This window comes from Charadrius vociferus, unplaced genomic scaffold (genome assembly GCF_000708025.1).
Source record: "Charadrius vociferus isolate BGI_N301 unplaced genomic scaffold, ASM70802v2 scaffold273, whole genome shotgun sequence".
Classification (NCBI taxonomy): domain Eukaryota; kingdom Metazoa; phylum Chordata; class Aves; order Charadriiformes; family Charadriidae; genus Charadrius; species Charadrius vociferus.
Genome location: NW_009647750.1, coordinates 532,989 through 556,303, shown reverse-complemented (window position 1 = coordinate 556,303; position 23,315 = coordinate 532,989). Strand labels below are relative to the sequence as shown.

At 35.7% G+C, this 23,315-nt stretch overlaps 1 protein-coding gene across 1 annotated transcript in view; it reads left to right on the top strand.

Moving 5' to 3' along the window:
- Window positions 1–23,315, top strand: part of LOC104283870 (E3 ubiquitin-protein ligase HERC2) — a 119,347-nt gene that overhangs the window by 83,179 nt on the left and 12,853 nt on the right. The window contains exons 64-85 of the mRNA XM_009882101.1: window positions 508–733; window positions 1,650–1,821; window positions 2,358–2,544; window positions 3,319–3,459; window positions 3,831–4,022; window positions 5,815–5,968; window positions 6,665–6,772; window positions 7,931–8,062; window positions 8,582–8,740; window positions 8,832–8,950; window positions 9,334–9,459; window positions 10,402–10,557; window positions 10,705–10,820; window positions 10,949–11,147; window positions 12,337–12,551; window positions 13,325–13,502; window positions 15,194–15,355; window positions 16,526–16,617; window positions 17,452–17,591; window positions 18,645–18,832; window positions 19,475–19,672; window positions 21,593–21,676. Of these exons, the coding sequence (XP_009880403.1) occupies window positions 508–733; window positions 1,650–1,821; window positions 2,358–2,544; window positions 3,319–3,459; window positions 3,831–4,022; window positions 5,815–5,968; window positions 6,665–6,772; window positions 7,931–8,062; window positions 8,582–8,740; window positions 8,832–8,950; window positions 9,334–9,459; window positions 10,402–10,557; window positions 10,705–10,820; window positions 10,949–11,147; window positions 12,337–12,551; window positions 13,325–13,502; window positions 15,194–15,355; window positions 16,526–16,617; window positions 17,452–17,591; window positions 18,645–18,832; window positions 19,475–19,672; window positions 21,593–21,676 (3,444 nt within the window). The remainder of the gene's footprint in view (window positions 1–507; window positions 734–1,649; window positions 1,822–2,357; window positions 2,545–3,318; window positions 3,460–3,830; window positions 4,023–5,814; window positions 5,969–6,664; window positions 6,773–7,930; window positions 8,063–8,581; window positions 8,741–8,831; window positions 8,951–9,333; window positions 9,460–10,401; window positions 10,558–10,704; window positions 10,821–10,948; window positions 11,148–12,336; window positions 12,552–13,324; window positions 13,503–15,193; window positions 15,356–16,525; window positions 16,618–17,451; window positions 17,592–18,644; window positions 18,833–19,474; window positions 19,673–21,592; window positions 21,677–23,315) is intronic.

Here is a 23,315-nt window from a genome sequence, read left to right as displayed (position 1 = left end):
TATTATTATTGGAGTTTAAATGTTGTCGTAATAGCTTTTGTAATATCTTCCTAGTTTATGTATTATCTCATGATCAGTTTTCTGCTTCCCACTCTTGAAATGCAGAAGCAGTCATTGAATTCTGGGCAGATTTTTCTACTGTGATCCAGCATTATCATTATCGTAGTATTGATTCAGATCCCCAATGTAATTACTATGCAACTAATTCTTCTAACTTACGGTTCACTATGAACATTGAGTAATTTATGAATCAACTGATTTATGAATGGCAATAATTTATGAATCATCTGATGAAGTGCTGCTTTGATATTTTTTTTTTCTTTTTAATGTATGATAGTGCCTGCATTTCTTAAGGGGGCCGGGGGAGGGAGTCTCAGCAATAGGTTTTCTAAAATTTCCTAGATTAATAATACAAATCACTAATATTCCTCTGTAGGAATTTTTAAGAAAACAATCAAATGAAGCAACCAGTGTAACAAAGTAATATGTGGAAATGTTTATTGGCAGGTTTATGCTTGGGGGGACAATGACCACGGGCAGCAAGGCAATGGAACCACTACAGTCAATAGAAAGCCCACTCTTGTCCAGGGCTTGGAAGGCCAGAAAATCACACGGGTTGCTTGTGGGTCTTCCCACAGTGTAGCGTGGACAACAGTGGATGTAGCTACACCATCTGTTCATGAACCAGTACTTTTCCAGACAGCGAGGGACCCTTTAGGTGCTTCTTATCTTGGTTGGTATTTATTGCCTTACGATGTCTTTTTTTTTTTTTTTTTTTAAATGCCATTGGAAAGTTAGTTGTGTGTGGTTTAGTAGGTGGCAAAATGAAGCAAAAAGAAACCTGTCTTTTAAAAATACACCACAAAACAACAACAAAAAACCCATAGACACCTCAAAAAAAAAAAAAAAAGCCAACAAAAACCCCTTCCTGAAAGTGGTAGTTGTAGAGGACTTGTTCAGAAGTAGCATTAGTTTGAACTTTTGCCGTTGTTCAGGAAACTGAAATGCAACGTCCTTTATCAAAGGCTCCAAAGACTTTGTCTTTAATAGGGGCTAGAGCTTTATTGAGGTAATAGTAGATGGATGCTGCTATAATACTGGTCTTCTTACATGTTATCTCTTGCTATAATTCTTAATACTACTGTTACCTTTTGTTTCTAAGGTAGGTGACTTAAGAATTAGGAAGGCAAAACAGCAGTGTTTTGTGTTGAATATAAAAGCACCAAATATTTTGCTAATTAAGCTTTTTCTTGAACAAGGCAATGTATTTAAGAGTAAGCAAGAACTACGTATTTAGAATATTCGATTAGTATTTTTAAGTACATAATAAATATTCGTGCTATTTGAGACATTTCTGTTTCAGTAAAACCTGTTTTAGATGCTCATCACCAAAATATTTATGTCTGTATTACCTTAATCTTCATGAATAAGGAACAAGGTGGAACACTATTTTATGAAAGCCCTTGCTGCAAAGCCCCAGTATTGCCTTTAATGTTGTAACTGCAGATGCTGCAGCTTAAGAATCTACTGTAGAGTTAGTTTTACAGTCGTCCTTCTGATGTAAAAAGAAATCAAATAAATCAGTTCCAGTTATGTATTAAACCATTAAAAAAATGCTTGCCTTCTCTTTTTTTCCCCCCTCACTCCAGGTGTTCCTTCAGATGCAGATTCTTCTGCTGCCAGTAACAAAATCAGTGGGCCAAACAGTTCCAAGCCGAATCGCCCTTCCCTTGCTAAGATTCTCCTATCGCTTGATGGGAATGTTGCCAAACAGCAGGCATTATCTCATATACTGATGGCGTTACAAATCATGTATGCCAGGTAGGCATTCTTGTCTGTTGCAGAGCAAAACATGACAGAGCTCACCATCTATTAGGGTCTCTTGAGTCGGGTATAAATTATTTCACAAGTTTGGACTCCTCAGTTTAGGCCTAAGCTTCGTTTAAATTTTCTTTTGACATTGATGTTTATGCTGTTATGTTTTCTTTACAATAGGAAGTTCCCAGTGCCTGGAGAGAAAAATACTTATTTAGGAATGTTGAAGTAAATCATGATAGATGATGTGGAGGAAGCAGTCAGGGGGCAGGGTGGAAAGAACAATAAAACTTTACGGTGCCCTTCTTGTTGTTGGAGAACAGGGTATTTGTGCTAAAATTTATAAAGAGGAACTCATGTGAAATAGTGGCCTCAAACCACAGTATTTAAGCATCAGGCCCAAAGGAGAACAGTGATAAACTACTATCTAAATTCCAGAGCTTGGAAACCTTTCCTTATTTTACTAAGCTAACATAATTTTTTTCTAAGTTCAACAAGGTAGTATAATGAGGTTTATGTTAATCTGTCCTAAATGATTTCAGGGATGCAGTTGTTGGAGCATTGATGCCTGCAAGTATGATTGCACCAGTGGAATGTCCCTCTTCATCACCAGCCCCACCATCAGATGCTACTTCTACAGGAAGCCCTGCAAATGGAGATGAATGCATGCTTGTAGGAGATATAGAAGAGAGGCTGAGCCCAAACCCATGGCAGGACAGGAGAGGGGAGGTGAAGTGTCAAATAAAGTTTTCCAACAGCATTTAACAGTAAAGCTGAAAAATATTGTCCCGTTTAGTTTGATAATAGCAGAGATTAAATCGTTCTTTTGTGCTCTAATTTCTGGAGTGGGTACTCTATGTATGTCGGATTTGGAAAACCTAAAATTTTAATGTGAAATCAGTTTAGAACTTTCAGAATGCACTATGTCATTTAAATGTGGTTGTGATGATTTCTAGTAGTATTTTAGAGTTAACATGAATATATTAAGCATTTTACCAGATACCAAATTCATTTTACAGGAGTGACCTTTAAAACATAAAAAAAAAAGTCAAGACTAAGAGAATCTTTGACAATTATTTAATGAAATGTAATCGTAAACTTACATCAACTAATGTAGACAGGAGTGCCTGAATGGAATTCTACGCTGTTGATTCCCAACAGAAGCAGAAAAAAGAAGAGGCTTGCTACTGAAGAGATCTTTTCCTTTAACAAACAATTAATTTGACATGCGTTGTCTTTTACATTGTAGACTTCCCTGCAGTCAGTGATGTTTTATTGTATGTTTTTGTAGCAGCTGGCATTGAGGGTGTGCTGGCTGGTTTGCCATGCTAGGAACATAAAACGGAACCTATAAGTACAGGGAGTGAACCTGTTGGGTTTGAATTTATGTCTGTTTTTAAATTGTTGCTGTCTTTGACATAAGTCTTTCTAATAAATAATTAGACTTAAAGGTTTTGCAGTATCTTGTTGCAGCTTTTGTTAGTTATTATTTGTTTTGGCTAGGTTGTTTCTTCAGAGGATGCTGTGACACCGTCTGCTGTAACTCCTTCAGCTGCTGTTGCCTCTTCCCGTCCTTTCATTCCAGTCACAGATGATCCTGGAGCTGCCAGTATCATTGCAGAAACCATGACGAAAACCAAAGAAGTAATGTTGTCAATACCTTCCTTAAAACTTAAGTCCTTAACATGCTTTTATAGAATCATATCAAGCAGTTTTGCTTTTTTTTTTTTGTGCTTTTAAAGTTATTCTGTAAAGGACTTGCATTTTTAAAATCTATCCAAAGACAGAGAGATTTTTTGGTTTTGTCCGAAGTTAAAGGAGGTTAGTTTCAGGAAAGCTTTTTCACGTGAAAAATGGGTTTAACAGTAGGTTAATTTTGGGGCCATGTAATCCCAGATTTGCAAATTGTGTTTTAAACTACTTTTGAACTTCTTCAGACAAGTTAAGTTGTTAGCGTTCAGTGAGATACTTCTTTCATCTTCACTGTCTAAATATTTCTGCATTTTGTTTTGTAGGATGTAGAAAGTCAAAGTAAAGTGTCTGGCCCAGAACCGCAGTATTTGGATGAGTTTACTAGTCTCTTAGTACCAGATGACACACGAGTCATGGTTGACCTGCTAAAGCTTGCTGTGTCCAGCCGAGCAGGTGAAAAGGGAAGAGATGTTCTTTCGGCTGTGCTGTCTGGTATGGGCACAGCTTACCCACAGGTCAGGTTTTGTTTTTGTTGCGTATTAATGATGTCCTTTTCATTAGTAGCTTGCTAGAATATTTTTTTGTTTTTGAATTGCAGTTCAACATACTGAGGAAATGAGTAAACGTGAACATTTGAGTTGAACTTAAATGCATGTGAACCTTAATGATTTTAATGGAAATGTTACACGAGTATATGCATGTGCTACAAATGTCAGTAATGGACTATTTCCTCGATTTGTAATGCTGCAAATGGACGTTAAAATAAAAGGTTAATGAACTGTATTTAGGTATCAGACAAGTGGCTGTGGTTGTTGGAATGAAGCTGAATTAACCAAGTCCTATTTCCTGGATCTCTGGAATGTTAGTTTAAAAAAAAGTCCATATTGGTTTTGTTTTGCATCTGAGTTTATTTCTCAAATTGATACAGTCATTACTGCTACCTAAAAAATGATGTTAATATATTTTTAATGATATAGTAAGTCTTAATCTTTAAGATTGCATTTGATCCATTGAAGTTTCTAACTACAAAGTTTGCATGGGTGTGGGTTTTTGTGGGACAACTGACAAACAGATTTAATAAATGCTGTAAGATTGGATACCAGCAGTTATATGAAAGAATGTAACAAATCATAAATTATTTATAAAATACCTGCTTACAGTAATGGACTGGAAGTTGTTTCATGTTTCTTTTAACTTTACCCTTCAAATATTTTTTTTCTAATGAGTAATAATGGATTTCTTTTAAGATGCTCATATGATGTAGTTAATTTATGGCTTTGCACTGCTTAAAGACTGGTTTGAAACATCAGAAGTGATTATGCAAAGTTGATTTTTGTATTCTTTTATTAAACTTGGCTTTACTAACCAAAAAGATGAATAATGACTTTGCTATAGAGTGTACATTGAAATGAGAAATTTTATTTATTTATTAATGATATAAATGACAAGACAGCTTCAGTTTTAAACAATGAAATCTCATGGTATCTCTGTCCGAGTAGACTAGGATTGTGGGAGAGCTTAACTGATGCTATTCATGTAGAGGCAATTGAGTAGTATTTCTCAAACTGTTGTGTGTTTTGTTTTGGGTTGGGTTTTTTTTGTGTGGTTTTTTTTTTCTGTCTGTGTCTCCCTCCCTGCCTGAAATTTTCAATGATCAGCTACGTATACCCATGTTCTGGATTTGAGATGTAGTTGTCCCCCTTGCACCCCAGTTAGATGCCTGCTATGTATGCACTTATCCATTAATCCTGTTTTTTTTGCTTCTAGCATTAATAGTGATTAGCTGAACAATGTTCTGTTTGTGGGTGGGTTTTGTGGTGTTTTTTTTTTTGTTTGTATGGGTTTGTTGGTTTGGTTTTTTTTACTTTGAGAATCTGAGTTTTGGTTGTGTTTTTTTTTTTTTTTTGAAACTGCTCTTTAAAAATGAGTATTATCAGAATTCTCACTCTAAACAATGTTTTGCAATGTCACATACTGGTTAAATATTTACACCTTTCATTAATCTCTGGGCCTGTGCTTTACAGTTTAGATTTTACAGATTGTTTTTTCTGTAAAGGAAAACAATTATTTGTGTTGTCATTTACTTAATGGAAACTTATGTTGTTTGGCTTTTAGTTTTAGGAGTTTTTCTGGCTTTAACAACAGCAAAAAGAGTATTTTTGAATGAATATGGTGGCTTATGAATAAGAATTCAGAAAATAAGTGATTTATTTATTTATTTAACATTTGGAAAGAATGGTAGTTGGCTTAGATTTCTTGGACTAAGCATACTTACTCTTTATAAAGTATATATTTTTCTTTTCTTAGGTTGCTGATATGTTGTTGGAGCTGTGTGTTACTGAACTAGAAGATGTGGCAACTGATTCACAAAGTGGTCGCCTCTCTTCGCAACCAGTTGTGGTAGAAAGCAGCCATCCATATACTGATGATACATCTTCTAGTGGGACAGTTAAAATACCAGGTATAGAATTCTTAGGGTTACATTACTAAAATTTGGTTAATTTCAAGCCTGCACGTATAAATTTTTTTCTTAGCTTGCAAAAACGTGTGTTCAACTTTTAAAGCCATGTTATGTATCCTGTCACTATAATAAAGTATTTCTTAAAACACATACTGCATGAACATCCCGATCCTGTGAATTGGGCATTTTTGGGTCCACTGGCTGTGACTGCAGCTGTATATTACTGCTTTTTTTCTGTTCAGTTACAAAGCTGAGAAGGACTGTGTCTTTTTCAGGGTCAGCAATTGAACACGTATCTACTAGTCGTGAGCATTAGGGAAATGCTTTTTTGTTTTAATGCTGTCTTTGCATTTAGTGCTTCCTTCAGTATGTTATCTAGTACTTATCAAAAGGTACAGGCAACAAAGATCTATTTGCGTTAACTGTAAATAGGCACTTTTTTTCTGTTGCAACTTTAGTTTGGAATGTTCTGACTGCTAGCCCCTACTCACATAAGCTTGCTATGTTGTAAGCCTTGGAAAGAGAAGAAAATGCAGACTAATAATGTCATTAAGCCAAAGGACTTTTATTTTTCATTAATGTGCGCTATGGCTTCCAAACAGCTGGGTTTGATTTCATGTGGATCTCTAAAATACTGCATTTGTTCATGGTATTGGTTGCTCTGTAGAAATGTGTAAACTCTTTGTTGCTGTTTAGGTGCTGAGGGACTGAGGGTAGAATTTGATCGACAGTGTTCTACAGAGCGGCGTCATGATCCACTCACCATAATGGATGGTGTGAACAGAATTGTTTCCGTCCGATCAGGTTATGAGAACTAGTGCTTTTCAAAAATGTCTTATGTGATTTGCTGTTAAGCGCGGAATGAAATGTACCACTGCCTATTGACTGACTTATTGTGAGGGATATGCCAATAAAAAAAAGAGAAAAAACTATGTAAACTGATATTCTGTCCTAAACTAAAAAATATGTAGGATCTAGACACAGACATGTAAGAGTGATCTTGCATGTTTGAATATAGAGAATCTCTCAGAAGGGCATTTTGTCATGCTCTTCCTAATAGCAGTTACAGTGAAAAAAAAAAATAAAAAATAAAAAATCAGTGTTTAGCACCCCTGCCAACATGTGTGAGTTTCTGTAAAATCAAAGTATATTTTAACAAATTGGAACACAATTGGAAAAGGAGACTTTTGTTAACTTTTTTCCTTTTTCAAGTAATACTTACAGAAACTTGAGTCAAGACGAATGCTCTTCTCTTGTCAGATGCCCGAAATAATATCTGGGCTCTTTCGGTTTTCTATTCTGGCCTGTGTACGTGACACTATGTGAACTCTTCACATCTTTTATCCTATCATCTCTGATTTAATTTTTAAGCACTATTAATTTGTAGTAGATTTTACAGCAATATTTTTAATCTCATCGAATTCTATGTTGAACCTACCCATACATTACAGCATGTGCAAGGATCTTGGTAGTTACTGCCTGTGCTTAACATTTCTGGGCAGTCATGATGTGTGCTTTTACTGGTGACCCATTTTTCCCAAACTGTTTCAGATGCACATGTGTTTCATTACTGAGGTATTTCTGTTTGGATTCCTGGTTAGAAAAAGCTGTAAAGCTTAATTTAGTGTATGTGTTGTTATATTTTTTTGTAATATGAAAGGATAATTTTAAAATAGGACAACGGATTTCAGCAAGATCTCATAATTGTCTTTTGAATGTGGGATTAAAAGTACTGAGAAGATCTGTTAGCAGTGCTAACTGAACTGTTTAAGACTTAAATTTCATTAATGTAATATCTTTATAGTTATGTTCATGTGTTTCACATAGCTTTTTTCTTTTTCTTGGAAGCATTTACGTGATGTTTATAATCTATAAACATGGAGTGAAGTTGCTGTCGATGAGTGGCTTGAACATTGGCTCAGACAGTATAGATGAATGTGTTTATATTGCGTACTGTAACAGGTCGTGAGTGGTCAGATTGGTCTAGTGAATTGCGAATTCCAGGGGATGAACTGAAGTGGAAGTTCATCAGTGACGGCTCTGTGAATGGATGGGGATGGCGATTCACTGTTTACCCTATCATGCCAGCTGCAGGTAGGATATCATATATGATGTTTACAGAAGGGCAAGAGAGTAGATTTACTTGTCTGTTTTGTACAGTTGCATTTATTGCATGGTATTTACATGCCAAAGTTCAATAATTCATTTATGTTCATACTAAGAAAACATTTTCATTCATACTTAGGAAACATTTTCAGCATAGTCCTGAGAGGTACACTTGTACATAGGGAAGAGATAAGAAATATTTTGTCATCACTCTAGTTTGCCTCTTCATCAGTGAAGAGAGGGTACTTTTGAGGCACGGTTCATCTGAAATACTTTTTAATGCATTTGTTTTGGAATTAGTTGAATTATGTCATGAAAGTGCCTCTTTCTTCCAGTCCCTTCAAAAAGAGGTGGAATGGACCAACTGAGATGCAGACTGGCACTCTAGACTGCTGTGTTTGGTCAGCTAAATCCTGCCAATGTCTATTCTTATTTCAGTCTGAGAACAAATCTTCCTTACTTTTTTTTTTTTTTAATTTGTTTGGTTTTGCTTTTTGCTTCTTGCAGGCCCTAAAGACCTTCTCTCAGATCGTTGCATTCTTTCATGTCCCTCAATGGATTTGGTTACATGTTTGTTGGATTTTCGCTTAAATTTTGCTTCCAACAGGAGTATAGTTCCTCGCTTGGCAGCTTCTCTTGCAGCCTGTGCTCAACTGAGTGCCTTAGGTAGGTGTAATCTTAAAATTAATTCTATTTGTTTGAATTTAAAATGATTGTTTTAAGTAATAGCGTTCTTTGCATGCTTATGTTTCCTTAGCTGCTGGCCACAGAATGTGGGCCTTGCAGAGACTACGGAAACTGCTCACAACAGAGTTTGGCCAGTCTATTAACATCAACCGAATTCTAGGGGATAATGATGGGGAAACACGAGCTTTGGTAAGAAGGCAGTGATGCTCTCCTCTTCATGTTTTTCACATTAAGATTTATGTGAAGCATTAAAATACTAGCCCTGATCTACATTTTTGTTGTTAATGGCAAAATAGGAAATGTGCAAATGAACAGCCTTGCAAAGCTCTGCAAGTCTGTAATGGTACTCCCTTTTAGAAAGAAATGGCTAATCCAATACTGTATAGATGTGGTATAGGAATTGCCAAAAAGTGACAGAAATACTTTTGTGTTATGAAAAGGATGGAGATGATGCTTCACATAGCTAACTGTAGTTTGGGAAGTTATTAATATTTTGTCACGGTTATCTAAATAATGTACTTTTTTGTAATACATACAGTCAGACTAACTTTCTAGTTCTGTGGTTTCTCTAGAGTTTTACAGGGAGTGCATTAGCTGCTTTGGTTAAAGGTCTTCCAGAAGCTTTGCAGCGACAGTTTGACTATGAAGACCCCATTGTGAGAGGTGGCAAACAATTGCTCCACAGCCCTTTCTTTAAGGTAATGGGGTACAATCGGTAAAGAATTCATTAGTATAGTTCTGGACTTTGTGAGACATGTTAAGCTCACCTAGTCCTATATCAGAAACATTTTCTGACAAAATCAGAATACTACTTCTAAAAGGAGAATAAAATATACAAATATAGAATAAGGATTACCTAGCTATGCAGAGTTAGGTAGGTAGGTTAGAAAAATATCTTGGAAGTACAGTAGAGTACACTTTTTGGTAAGCGATTTCTGAGTTGTCCTAATAGGAGTGTTGTATACTTTTATTTATTTATTTAAATACTCTGAAGGTTTTGTTTACATCTAGCTGGAATAAGTAAGAATGCCATAAAAGGAAGGCTATTTGGTTTTGGACCATGTACTTCAAAGTAAAAGCTAACAACCTGAGGAAGTCTAGAGAAGAGCAACAAGAGTAAAAGGCTGAAGAAGCCTCCCATGTACTAAAAGTTAAACTAAGAGGACTTACCTATCTTAAAGAAAAGACATTTTTAGAATATGTAAAAGTTTATCCAGGGAAGAACTGGAAGATTTCACAATCTTCATCAGTAAAATTGATTTGAAATTCAATCAAATTGAAAATCAATTGAAAATTGATTTAATTGTAGAAAGGCGACTTAGTTTAGAAATGGAAGGTAAAAAATTCAGCACATGATATTTGATATAGAAAGGTTAATTAATCTAGGAGTGCTTTTCATAGAGAGTTTGTGAAAATTTCTGGATTGGAAGAGGAAATTAGATACATAACCACGTAAGATAGTGTGGGTACACATCGATGAGGGTAATGAAGATGGCTCTTAATGTCCTTTGCACTTCGCATGTCTTTGAGACTGTGTTCAGGCCCTACTAGTCTATAAGCTGTTCAACTACATCAAATGTGTATTACTTTTTATTACACATTTTTGATACATCTCTAAAATGTTGTTTGATTGTCTGTAGGTGCTTGTGGCGCTTGCTTGTGATCTAGAGTTGGACACTCTCCCTTGCTGTGCAGAGACGCACAAATGGGCCTGGTTCAGAAGATACTGTATGGCATCCAGGGTTGCTGTGGCTCTTGATAAAAGGACACCATTACCTCGTCTTTTCCTTGATGAGGTACTGCAGGAATATTTTAAATGGTTCATGGAACATATGAAAGTGTTTAATTAAAAAAGATATACTGAGTTTGAAGTATTTTATGCCAACTGTGATAGGAGTGACTGGTAGTTTGAATAATGTTGTTTAATCCAAAATATTTTTCAGGTGGCGAAGAAAATCCGAGAATTAATGGCCGATAATGAAAATATGGATGTTCTTCATGAATGCCATGATGTCTTTAAGAGAGAACAGGATGAGCAGCTTGTCCAGTGGATGAATAGGTTATTTTTTTCAGCTGTCATTGGTTTAGTCTTGTGATGCTTCATTGTTGTAAAATGACAAACTGCACTTTCTTGTGACTTCTTTTAAAAGCTCTTTTAAAGTTTTGTTTGTTCTGCATTTTCTGCAGACGACCCGATGATTGGACGCTTTCAGCTGGAGGCAGTGGAACTATTTATGGTTGGGGTCATAATCACAGAGGACAACTTGGTGGGATTGAAGGGGCAAAAGTCAAAGTCCCAACTCCATGTGAAGCTCTTGCTACCCTTAGACCGGTGCAGTTAATTGGTGGTGAACAGACTCTGTTTGCAGTGACTGCTGATGGGAAAGTAAGGACACAGCAAATGATTGTTTGTTAGACTGCCTTGAAAAATTTCATCCTCAGTCAGAATGGGTTTGGCTAAGCACAGATTATTGCACAGATTATAAGAACAGATTATATGGGTTCGCATAGCACAGATTATTTTTTTAATTTTTTTTTTTTAAAGAAACTGAACTGTACCAACTCCGCCAGTGCAATACAGGAATTCGGTGTACTACAGCATTAAATGTGTGAAACAAGACATCTGTCTTAATTCTCAGTTCAAAACTGTGATCAGATTTTGGAAAACAAAGCTGAATACAAGTAATGTGCTCAGAGGCCCATAAAACAGGACAGGCAGTAAAATGTGACGGTGATTTTGTCTCTCTGACAGGGGAGATGTGTAATTGGAATCTGAGATTGTTCACAGCTGGCTAAATGCCTGTAAGTTACATATTGCAGGATCTAATTAGAAGATGCTTAAATCCTGAGTGAAAAGGAGCACCATGCAGAGATTTAGTGTAAGGTATAGGAGATAAAAATAAGTTCACAAACTTGAAAAAGTCTTCATTTTGATACAGATGGCAGCTTTTTGTTAAGAATTTGATCGAGAAATTTAGCTAGAGCTTTGCGTAACAGTTGCATTCATCTAGTGAGATACTATAATGATTCTGTCCTCAGTAGTCAGTATCATCCTTATTAATGATTCACAGAAGGATAAGGGACAGATTAATGACATTGACATCATTCTGTTGAGATAAGTTATTTTCAGATAGACAAAAAGCAGGACTTAAAACTGTCTTTATGGGACGGGAGGGGAAAAAGCAACTGTGTTTAGGTATGAATATTCCACAGAAGAAAGAAAACTAGAATAGTGCTGCTTGAAAGAGGCCTACGGGTGATAGATGATTTTGTAATGTTATCGGGCAAAGCTATGGTTTCTTGATACTTTTACAAAATCAGCCTTAGGATTAAAATGAAATCCATTGTCAGTTCATATTAACTTGAAGGTAGCCATGTTTTCACTTTTTTAAAAAAAATATTTCAAAATATTTCTTATTTTCCAGAAGAGGGTATAGAAGCATGTAAGAAACTGTTTTTTCAGGCTTTCCTTTAACTGTATTCTAGTATACATTTTTTTAAGTTTTCTTCTCTACACCTCCAGTGAATGCTCTTTGAGAGGCAAACAAAATTAAATTTTGTTCTTCACTTTAAAGCTGTATGCTACTGGATATGGAGCAGGTGGTAGGCTTGGAATTGGAGGAACAGAGTCAGTTTCTACTCCAACTTTACTGGAATCCATTCAACATGTGTTTATAAAGAAAGTTGCAGTGAACTCAGGAGGAAAGCACTGTTTGGCATTGTCTTCTGAGGGAGAAGTTTATTCTTGGGGTGAAGCAGAAGATGGTAAACTTGGTCATGGAAATCGAAGGTAAGGAACACTTTTAAATGTTAATTTTAAAAGCTATTAATGGATGCTTATTATAGTTGCTATGGATTTGAAGTGTTGTATGAGTACTGTCTATACGTAGAAGTCAGTGTTAAGTAGTGATGTGGAAATGTATGTTTTTAAATTGGAGAACCACAAAATAGTTTTTGGATAAACAGTTACTCTGATTTCTGAAGTTAGACATTGTGTTCTACACATCTGTGGATGCTTGAGTCCAGTGGCTTTCCTTGGGATCTATCTTGTAGGTATGTGGAACTTAAAGGCACTTTGGGGAGCAGGATTGCCAGTCTGCTTCTGACCTCCACACGTATTGTTGCCTGCATTAAAGGAGAAGTTCTGTTGTTTTAGAGATAGCGATGTTCTGATCGAAAAAGAGAAAGGAATACTGAGGTGCATGGGGGGCAACAGTACATTTTATGCTAGAAATTTTTGATAATGTATCTTAAATTGGACTGTCTTTCCAGGGTAGATGCTTAGCTTTGACTGGATTTTAATGGAAGTGGTTTTGTAGTTTCAGCTTACCTGTAAGGCTGTAGTATAACATACGGTAAAATACTTTTAGATTTTATAGGCCTCTAAAAATGTTTCTGAATGACTAATTAAACATAAATCTCTAGGATGTTAAACTGGAGCAAAAGCAAATACTCAGCTATTTTAGGTGTCCTTGTACTCATTTTAAAAACCTCTCTGCATACGTTGGTAAACGTGAACGGTCTATTCTAAAAGTTTTGTCAAGACAAATATTTTCATTTCAGCCCTTGTGATCGTCCTCGTGTAATTGAATCTCTGAGAGGTATAGAAGTGGTTGACATTGCTGCTGGGGGAGCACACAGTGCGTGTATTACAGCTGCAGGAGACCTGTTTACATGGGGAAAAGGACGATACGGACGTCTTGGGCATGGAGATAGTGAGGACCAACTAAAACCTAAACTGGTAAGAAATCTTTGAAGTTCTGTACAGCCTTAGTCAAGTTCTTACCTTTTTTGTAACTTTCTGCATTTCTGCATACAAAGAATGAAAGGACAAAATGGTGGCAAGTAATTGTAAGAAATGAACAGTTGCTTTAGGAAAAACAGGAACGGACTGGAAGAATTAAGTGAAACTGGAGCTGCAAAACTTTTGCTAGAGGTCACTAAACCAGCTTATAAGGAATTTGGTTTAGAGAAGACTTAAAGAAAACACTAAATCAAACACCCCACTCCCTAGTAAGTAAATTCCCCTCCTTCACAGGATTAGTTTGCGCTGAAAGTAACAAGTGAGCTGCTTGTCTGCTGGGTCCCCTCATTGTTTACTTCCTGGAAAACATACCAGTGATTACAGTGATAGCCACTTAGTCACTTGCAAACTGCTTTTTTTCCTGACGTAATGATTATACTCTTAATTTTAATGATTGAATACTGAGATGTTACTGAAGTATATACTAAGTTAATAAGAATTTAACCTAAGTAATTATGAGGTATTTAATTGCTATTTGCCAAACAAATTTGAGTTAAGCAATTATTGATGAAGAAGATAGCTGTTTCCATTTGATTCTTAAGTAGTAAATCTGAGAACTTGAACAGTATTGAATATAGGAAGAGTATACTGATTAGCTGACGAGTTATAATTCAGACGGTCGTACTCCTGTGAACTAGATTGTAAGAGCTTTAAGTCAGAATAGTGGTATTAAGAAAACTGCCCTGCCTTTGAAATGAGAGTTGGTTTTTCTACCTGTGTTCTCTGGCTGAAAATACAGCAAAGAATATGATTACGTTAGTTGAATCGAACTGACTTAGTTTGTCATTTTTATTCGTAGCTCTGTGCATGTATTTCTATTCACACAACCATTAACTTTTTTCAGTGCTTGAATTTGTGGGATGAGGTATCATACATTCTTAGTCCGCTTTGGGACCTTATCACCTATATAGAGATGTTCTTGTTCCCCTACCCCCAAAAACCCAAGGTCTGCCCACCTTTTCTATCTTTACACATCTTTCTCCCCTCCATGTTCTTCGTTGGTATGAAACTAGATAATCTGTAGATGAGTTGAAGTATATTGAAGTTCCATGCTGCTTTGGATGATGGATTGTACTACCTATAATCTATTTCAAGAAGGGGTGAGGATGGGGAGGATGCAATATATGTGGATTGCTATCCTTTTACTTTATGAATCCAAATCCCATACTTGATCACCAGATGGCAGCATTTCAAAAGATGTTGATTAAATTCAGATTATCGTTCAAGTGCTAGAAAATTGTAAACTAGTAAAAGAGTATTTGAAAATAAGACTTTTTTTTTCTCTTGCTGTATGCAGTAGTCTCCCAGAGAGCCTGAAATTATTTAAACAGAATATAGTTTTTTATAACCTTATGAGTTTTGTATGAATTGTTTTCCCTTTTAGGTAAAAAAAAAATAATTAACTATTTCATTAATTAATAAGACAGTATTTAAAATACATAAGTTAGTTTTCATTTTTCTGGTTTGAAAAGAGCAAAGCCCTTTGACTTGCCTTTATTTGCTTGTTCCTGTGGTGTTTCAGACTTGTAGCTCAAGTGAAGTACCTCTCCAACTTGAGTTTGTCATCTTTTCTGAAACTAAATGACTAAGTGTTTTATTGTGAACAAAATAGGGTGATTTCTTTACAGGTGGAAGCTCTCCAGGGCTATCGCGTGATTGACATAGCCTGTGGCAGCGGAGATGCACAGACATTGTGTTTGACTGATGATGATACAGTCTGGTCCTGGGGTGATGGAGATTATGGAAAACTTGGCAGAGGAGGCAGTGATGGCTGTAAAGTACCAATGAAGGTATTTGAATGTAGTTTTTTCATTGTTTAAAAACCATGAGGTTGATTGAGAACGCTGAAGGCAGATTTGTCAGTATGTGCGAACTTCCACGCATCTTGGGACATCAGGATTCTTCGGATTGTTGTTAACAATTAACTTTGTAGGCTACAGTGACGAGTCTTTAAATTTGTGCTGGCTATTAAAGTTGCACTTGAAGGTTTTTTTTCTCGGGAGAACATTGCTGGTTCCAGCAATATTTCTCATTTTAATTTTGCTTCCTGTCAAAATGTTAGATTTTGACAAGAAATCTTCATATTTCCTTGTGTTAATGAATTTCCATAATAACGGCTGAAGTCATAACCTCATTCCAGAAAGGGGTATCAATTGATTAAAAAGTAATCTTATGTTAAATTAAACCTTTCATGTGAATGCATGGTTGACTTGGAATTTCTTCATATGTTACAAATGAAATCCATGTAGCCATCTAATTTGAATTACAGCACTTGTTACGAATATGAATGTTGTTTGTGTTTGTGAAATATTTGTGAGTGTCACTGCGTATACCTATGCACAGTGGATTTTGGAGTCTTAGTCCAGAATCACACTTTATTACTGGGATAGAGGTGTCCGCATTTTGTTTCCAAATGGACAAAGTCTACCGGCCTGTCCCAAATAACAGTTTTTTATTGCATGATGTAACACAACATGAAAACAGCTTATTTATATTTCATCAATCATCAGTCCCATAGGATTGATGGTAAAGTGGTGTAAGGTCATACACAGAATAAATAGGAAGAGCATACTGGAGGTTTAAATATTTTTCACTATGTCGACAGAATCACATCCATGTCACACGAGCTAGGGATGATTAACGTTGAGTATTTGGAGACAGAGCCTTACCATTTCCGCTAAGGATCAATTGCTGAGTAACTATTGACAAAACGTACTAGAGACAATCTTCAAAAGTTTGCCAAATCTGAACTTCTTTTTAATGTTTAGGTGGTAAATAGTAGAAAGGTGAAAAGAGTAGAATTCTGCTAAATAATCTACATACACATTTTAATACACATTTTAATTTATAAATATTCATAAGACATGCACTTGCATGTTATATTTCGCTTAAGATAGCGCAGACTATGAAACTATAGTCTCCTTAATTAACTTTGATTTCATTTGATATTCTTTTCCTAGATTGATTCCCTCACAGGCCTTGGAGTGGTTAAAGTAGAATGTGGATCACAATTTTCTGTGGCTCTTACCAAATCTGGAGCAGTATATACGTGGTTAGTATTTTGTATTAGTTAGACAGTGTTAAATGTAACCTTGGCTGCCACAGGTATTAGTGTTACACTGCCTTCACTGTTTTGATATTTCCCCCTATCAAAATCTGGTTTGAGTTCCTCTGTCTTGATTAGTAATAAAATCTACCACTTTGGGGAACATTTTATAGTGCTATTGGGATGAAAAATCAAAGTATTTTGTCTTGGAGACAAAAGGTCACTAGAAGTATAAGCCTGAAGTGTCATGCAGGGTGGAAGATGATAACATAAATAACATTCTCATGTATTACCAAAATTGTGTCTAGCTTGTGGTTGCTGTAGTCCGAGAATTTGATTTTAGTTCATTGTTTCAGTCTTCCTCTGCCATTCCAAATTTTGTAGTTTAAACTACCAGACTTAAGTGTTTAAAAAGACTAAAGCAAATACCTTCCCAGCATCCTTCTACCCTCTTGTTTGTATAACGTTAGAGGTATCCTTAAACTGTACTAAGTTTCAGTCTCTGAGGTCAGTAAATGTACTGTTTTTGCAGGTGAATGCTTCTAATACTTCACCCTTTTAAGAGGGGAAAACCCAAACAACTCTCTGCAAAAGTGGTAAAAAGACCTACACAGAATAAGTAGGAACAGCACATGGGAGGTTTAAGAATTTTTGACTATATCAGTAGAATCACATCTGTGTCATATGAGCTAGGGATGATTAATGTTGAATATTTGGAGAATGGTTTGGAATTGGACTGTTTTTAAATACATCTATAGGCCAAATATCAGACACAGTCTATCATTCTGTTTTTTCCACAATGAAAACACAGTTTTGTAATGTTTTACCTTCTCTGTGCAGGGGCAAAGGAGATTATCATCGGTTAGGCCATGGATCTGATGACCATGTTAGAAGACCACGACAAGTGCAGGGACTGCAAGGAAAGAAAGTCATTGCAATTGCTACTGGGTCTTTGCACTGTGTTTGCTGCACTGAAGATGGTATAAAAATCAAATAACTTATTTTGTTCTCAATACTGAATTTGAAAAAAATGAAACTTTATTTTTCAGTCAGCTGTTGATAGGTTGTCTTTGCTAAAAATGCTGGTCCTCTATGTGCACGGACATATTTTTAGTTTGCAGATGTTGCATATTTTGTGAGCAACAAGCATGTCGTTGATTTTAAAATGATCACATAAAACCAACTGAAGGTTTTTAATTAATAAAAAATAAAGAGTGTAAGTTTCATACGTGCTAATGGTCAAAGAACAATATAGAGCTCTAAAAGTAATTGCAGTTTGATCAAGCAGTAGAATGAATGGATTTGGCTTTTTTTTTTTTTTTTTACAGCATCTTCTGTGCCTGCTGAGGTGTTTAACTTGCTAAATGAAGCACTGCACAAACAATAATGCTTCTCACAGAGCAGGCTGAGATACTGAATATTCTTTGTAGCAGACTCGCTCCCACATTTAATTAACAAGTCTGCACAGGAGTGTTTTAAAGGTGCTAGTGAAATAGAATATAGCTGCAGAAAAGGAATGCTCAAAAAGGAGGTTGCTATTTTAAAAGTACTTTCCAATTATTTTGCAACAGTAAGCACCCATTTTAATGTCGTCTTTGGTAATACAGCCTGTTATAGGATCTTCTCTTTTTTCTCATACAAAATGTTAAGCCTTTTCTAATTTTTTTTTTTTTTTTTTTTTGCTATGAAATATCAAATACTGCCTGTTTCTGGTGTATATGTTGTTATTCTTGTGCTTCACCATTTCCTCCTGTTCTGGAACAGAACTTTCAAGTTATACAAACTATGAGGAAATAAATGTATCTATACTAGCTGCTCTACATAGACTATGGGCCTAACCATGTCGTTCAAGATTTGTCTGTGCTAGACAGTGGATTTCAGGATGGCCATCAGTCCTAGAAATCTTGATTACAGTCCAAGGCCTCATTTGATTAAATGATTTGCAAATGCTAATTTAAAAAAAAAAAGGGGTGGGGGTGGGCAAAAAGCTTCTATCTCAGCTTCAGAACAATTAACTATTCTTATTGGCTTAGGCGAAGTGTATACATGGGGAGATAACGATGAAGGGCAGCTTGGAGATGGGACAACTAATGCCATCCAAAGACCACGCTTGGTTGCAGCGCTTCAGGGTAAAAAGATCAACAGAGTAGCCTGTGGCTCGGCACATACTTTAGCTTGGTCAACCAGTAAACCTGCTAATGCTGGGAAGCTCCCTACACAGGTAATATTTTTGGCTTCTTGCATTCAGATTTTAAACATACTTGGTATGCTTATTGCATATCTTTCAGTGGATGTATTTCCTTTCTAAATCCCTGCATAAGCTCAGTGTGCTTTGATTTGACTTCAAGTTTGAGCCAGTTACTTTGTTTTACTTCCATATTTCTAAAGAAGGATTCCAGTTTTCTGAGGTGAGAAAGACTCTTCATTCAGTTGTTAATCCAATGCAGAATAGTAACTGAGTTTGCAAATTGGCAGGAATTCTAATTCTGTATTCCAGCTATGAAAATCATATGCCTTCTGAAGGAGTTCTTAATTGCTTGCTTTACGTTGAGAAGACTGGTTTTTGAATATTCTGTCTTTCAGCTATAATGCGTGGTTGTAGTGAGGACAGGACGTAAAGAGAATTGTAAAATACGGAATAGCAAGAGTAGTCTAACTGTCATGTTTGTAATACTTGTTTCAGTTTAGATGGATACTATTAGTAACTTTTATGAACAACTGAACTCTGTGTATTAAGTTCTGACAGTGTGAATAAGCAAATAACTGAATTTCTAACACAAATCTTATAAATTGTTGTTCTGTTAATTAAAATAAAGTATATAATAACTCTAAATGATATTTGGGTATCATTGCCTTATCATAGGTTCCTATGGAGTATAATCATCTGCAGGAAATTCCTATCATTTCATTGAGAAACAGGCTTCTGCTGTTGCATCACATTTCCGAACTCTTCTGTCCTTGCATTCCAATGTTTGATCTTGAAGGAAGACTTGATGAAACTGGCCAAGGACCCTCAGTTGGGTTTGACACATTACGGGGAATACTGATATCACAGGGAAAGGTATTTATCAGAATGTTTTTAAGGGAGTGATTTGTAACTGTACGTGAAATGTACTGTTTAAACTGTTTCTGAAGAAAATAGAACTATGTATCTCAATTTGTTCTGTAAGTTGTATGTCAAATATTTGCATTCTGATTAGACAAACTTCTTTATTTGTGAACGTGTTTTATTATGTTTTCCTCGGTTCTTCATCATAGTCCTGTTCTGTATTGATCTTAAAAATAACTTTACACTGTAAATCTTCAGTTTCTAGTATAGCTGAATTCTTCTACAGTACTCAGTAGATGCTATCCTGGAAAAAAAAAATGTAAGAAAGGTATGAAATGGTCATTGTCTGCTTTTTGTATTTCACTTGTCACGATCGGGTGATACACTAGTTGATCCAAAGCTCTGTGCAGGTACAAACTTGTTTTAGACTTGGCTAAAAGCGAAGACAGAATGCCTAGGAGTTCAATCTCAAATCAATAAAGAAAGTGGCTTTTTATAGTTGTAAGTAAAGTCAGTCATGAGAAAATCTAGATAATTAGAATGCTTGAAGGCTACAACAGTTATTCAGAACTTCAGATATGGAAAGCCTTTAAAAACATAATGTGCCTTCAGTGTGATCATCAGTTTTGGATCTGAATTTTCTTACAGTCATAGTAACTTGCCTAACAAAAAATGATAACCTTATATAAACAGACAAAATCTGTTGGGAGATATATTTGAAAAGAGAAGCTGTTAAGTTGCCCTCTGCAGCGCTGTTGCTGTTTTATGTCCTTAAATAAGACACATGGCCCATAACTACACTCCTTAACATGTATTGTCTTAAGGTTTCTTTCTTTAGACTCCAATAAAATTGTGTAGTAGAGCAATCCCGCAGAATACATGCTGTGCAGACCATGAGAAGACCACACATTTGTCATCCAAACCTAAATTGGAAAAAAGGAAGGGTCATGAAGATAATAGCTAGGGTTTCCCTTTTATATGTTAGTGCTATTAATAGGGAGTCTTTAGGTATATGGTATTATGTATAGGAATGGGTGTGCAGGAGGCACATTCAACATAATTTACTTTAAGAATTTGCAGAACAGTTACCGAAAGGCTTAAGATATAAGATAACATGTCGTATCAGGCATGTTTTATGTCAAAAGCATTCAACAGAGACGCCAGAAGTTGCAATGCCATATTCGTATCTCGATATTTGTCAGGCATACCTTCAGAGATTCTTAAGACTTAAAATTGTTTTTTAAAGCTTGCTTGAAACTGACAGTGTAAGATTTGATCCAAATATTTAGCGAGAGAACCTCAGATATTTGAATTTACATAAAAAGTTTATTTTTATTTGTTGCCTTCCATAGCAAGATGATCGTCTTTGGCTTTTTTGATTGTTTTTCTCTGACATTAATTATTCTCCATATGCATATATTATTCTGGTATAAACTAATTTGTACCTGCACTCAGCAGCATGTTGGTTGCTTAGCAATAACTGAGTCTGGGTGCAGTACAACCTTTCGATACGTGGTTTTGAGTGGTACAGAAGACTTTCTTCTTTACTTTTTTAGTGTCCCGACTGTTTAAGGCTCAAATTGTATTAGCAGAAATAATGTGATCCTTCACTAACATCTCACAGCTCTATCTTCGGTTGCTTTTGTTTTTTTAGTATTTCAAAAGTATTTGATGCTTGTTTCCATTTCTTCTAAAGAAATACTCAGAGGTGTTATGCATTTTCTAGTGTTTTGTGAGGTACTCAGAAGGAAATTGCTGAAGGACAGTATTGCAGGATCAGTTTCTCTGTTCTACTGTTCTGCTCTGTTCTACTGTTCTTTTTCTTTTTTTTTCCCCTAAGTTGAACCAAGTATGTGTTTATGTGCAGCTTTCTTATTTGATTGTAGTTTTGCCACTTTTTCTATTGCCATTTTTTCTATTTTCCTTTTTTAGGAGGCAGCTTTCAGAAAAGTTGTGCAAGCAACTATGGTGAGAGATCGTCAGCATGGGCCGGTCGTAGAGCTTAACAGAATACAGGTATCTGAATCTGAAGTTTTAATTTTATTATCTGTATGTTTAACCCACAGTGCTATACATTTATCAAGTCCCTTTGTTTCACTTGTTTGGTATCTGAGTACTGAAGAGTTGAATTTTTATCGGGGAATCAAACAATGAAGTGAACGCAGCAAGGGCTGCTTATTTTCTTTTCAGTATGTTTTCATCCATGCTGTAGTTGTTTTGGGGGGGGGGGGGAGGAGGGGACACACGCACACACTTGTTGAAATATTAAGTGGATGATTTAAACTCTAATGAGCAAAGTATGTCCTGAGTTTTTTCAAAACTCACTACATTAGATAATTTAGGAGAGTAGTGATTCTTACTTACCTTTCCAAATGGTCACATGAATTATTCAGCTGTTGCTTTCTTAACGGAGAACATGAAGGGGAAAAAAAAAAGGCAGAAAAAAAAAAAGCACTTGAATATAGTGAAAAATCAGTCTGATAAACTCTTGTCCTTTGCTAGTCATCACATGTGGTCATATTGATTGCAGAACTGTTTGATACAAAGGGGCTTTTTTCCTTATCATTGACGTTAGAAAATGTAATGTTGTGCCTTAGGCCAGATATGTCTTTTTTCCATAGATATTTCTGTAACATAAAATAGTAAAACATTGTTTTCATTTAAATGGACTCTTACAGAGTCCTCATACATTTCTTTCCCTTGCTGGTGGTTTTCTCTTTTTTTTTTTTTTTTTTTGTATATTATAAAAAGTAAGAAAACTTATTCTTTGTAAGGTTAGAATGGGGAAATTGTGAAAATTTTGACTAATTAGTTTTATCTTAGTGAACAGAAGTACATCCTGTTGTGGCTGAACCCTCTTTTTGCTTCTTTGCCATTTTCTATGGGCACTTAATTTCTTGTGGCAATGTTATGTGATTAAAATGTGTTGTTTTAGTTTATTATTTGGGAAGTTGAAGCTGAAGACAGTGCCACAGATTTTCGTGTTACTTTTTTTTGTATATGTGTGAATTCAGAAAGTTTGACAAACCAGTGCAAGTATTTAACTTTAGGCAGGAAACCAGTGAGTAGGTTTGGGGCTCATTTCCTAACGTCATCCTTCTACTGTTGAGTTAATTAATAAAGATAGGCTTTCTCTTGTATTCCAGTTCGTTACTTGAATCTGTCTTGAAATTTAGAAAAGAGCTGGTAGCTGCAGGACTTCCCTTATTCATAGCTTCTGGGGGAAATGAAATACTGCTGTAACACAAGTGTGTCCTAGATTTAACAAGTGAAGGCTAAAAAAGACCACGTTCATAATCTGGCCTGATTACATAGTACCAAGTATGGGTCACAATTTCTTGAGTTAACTTTTGCAGAGAATGAAAACGTGGATTCTTAAACGGTTTGATCCTTTATAATATTTAATTGAAGATTCAAAGCCACTTTACATAGTCTCAAACAGCTAATCATCGATGTTAAGAATTTTCATCTTATTTGCAGTTGTTAGTTCAACTGCAGCTGGGCTTTAAGGTCTCTTTGATTTCAGAAGGCTCTTCTTACAGTTTATATATTATATAGTACAGTCAATTCACTTCATCATTTTCTTTTGTATAAAATAAACAGATGATTTTTAAATTTAAAGTTGTTTTCCAAATACTGACTTGTTTTTTAAAAT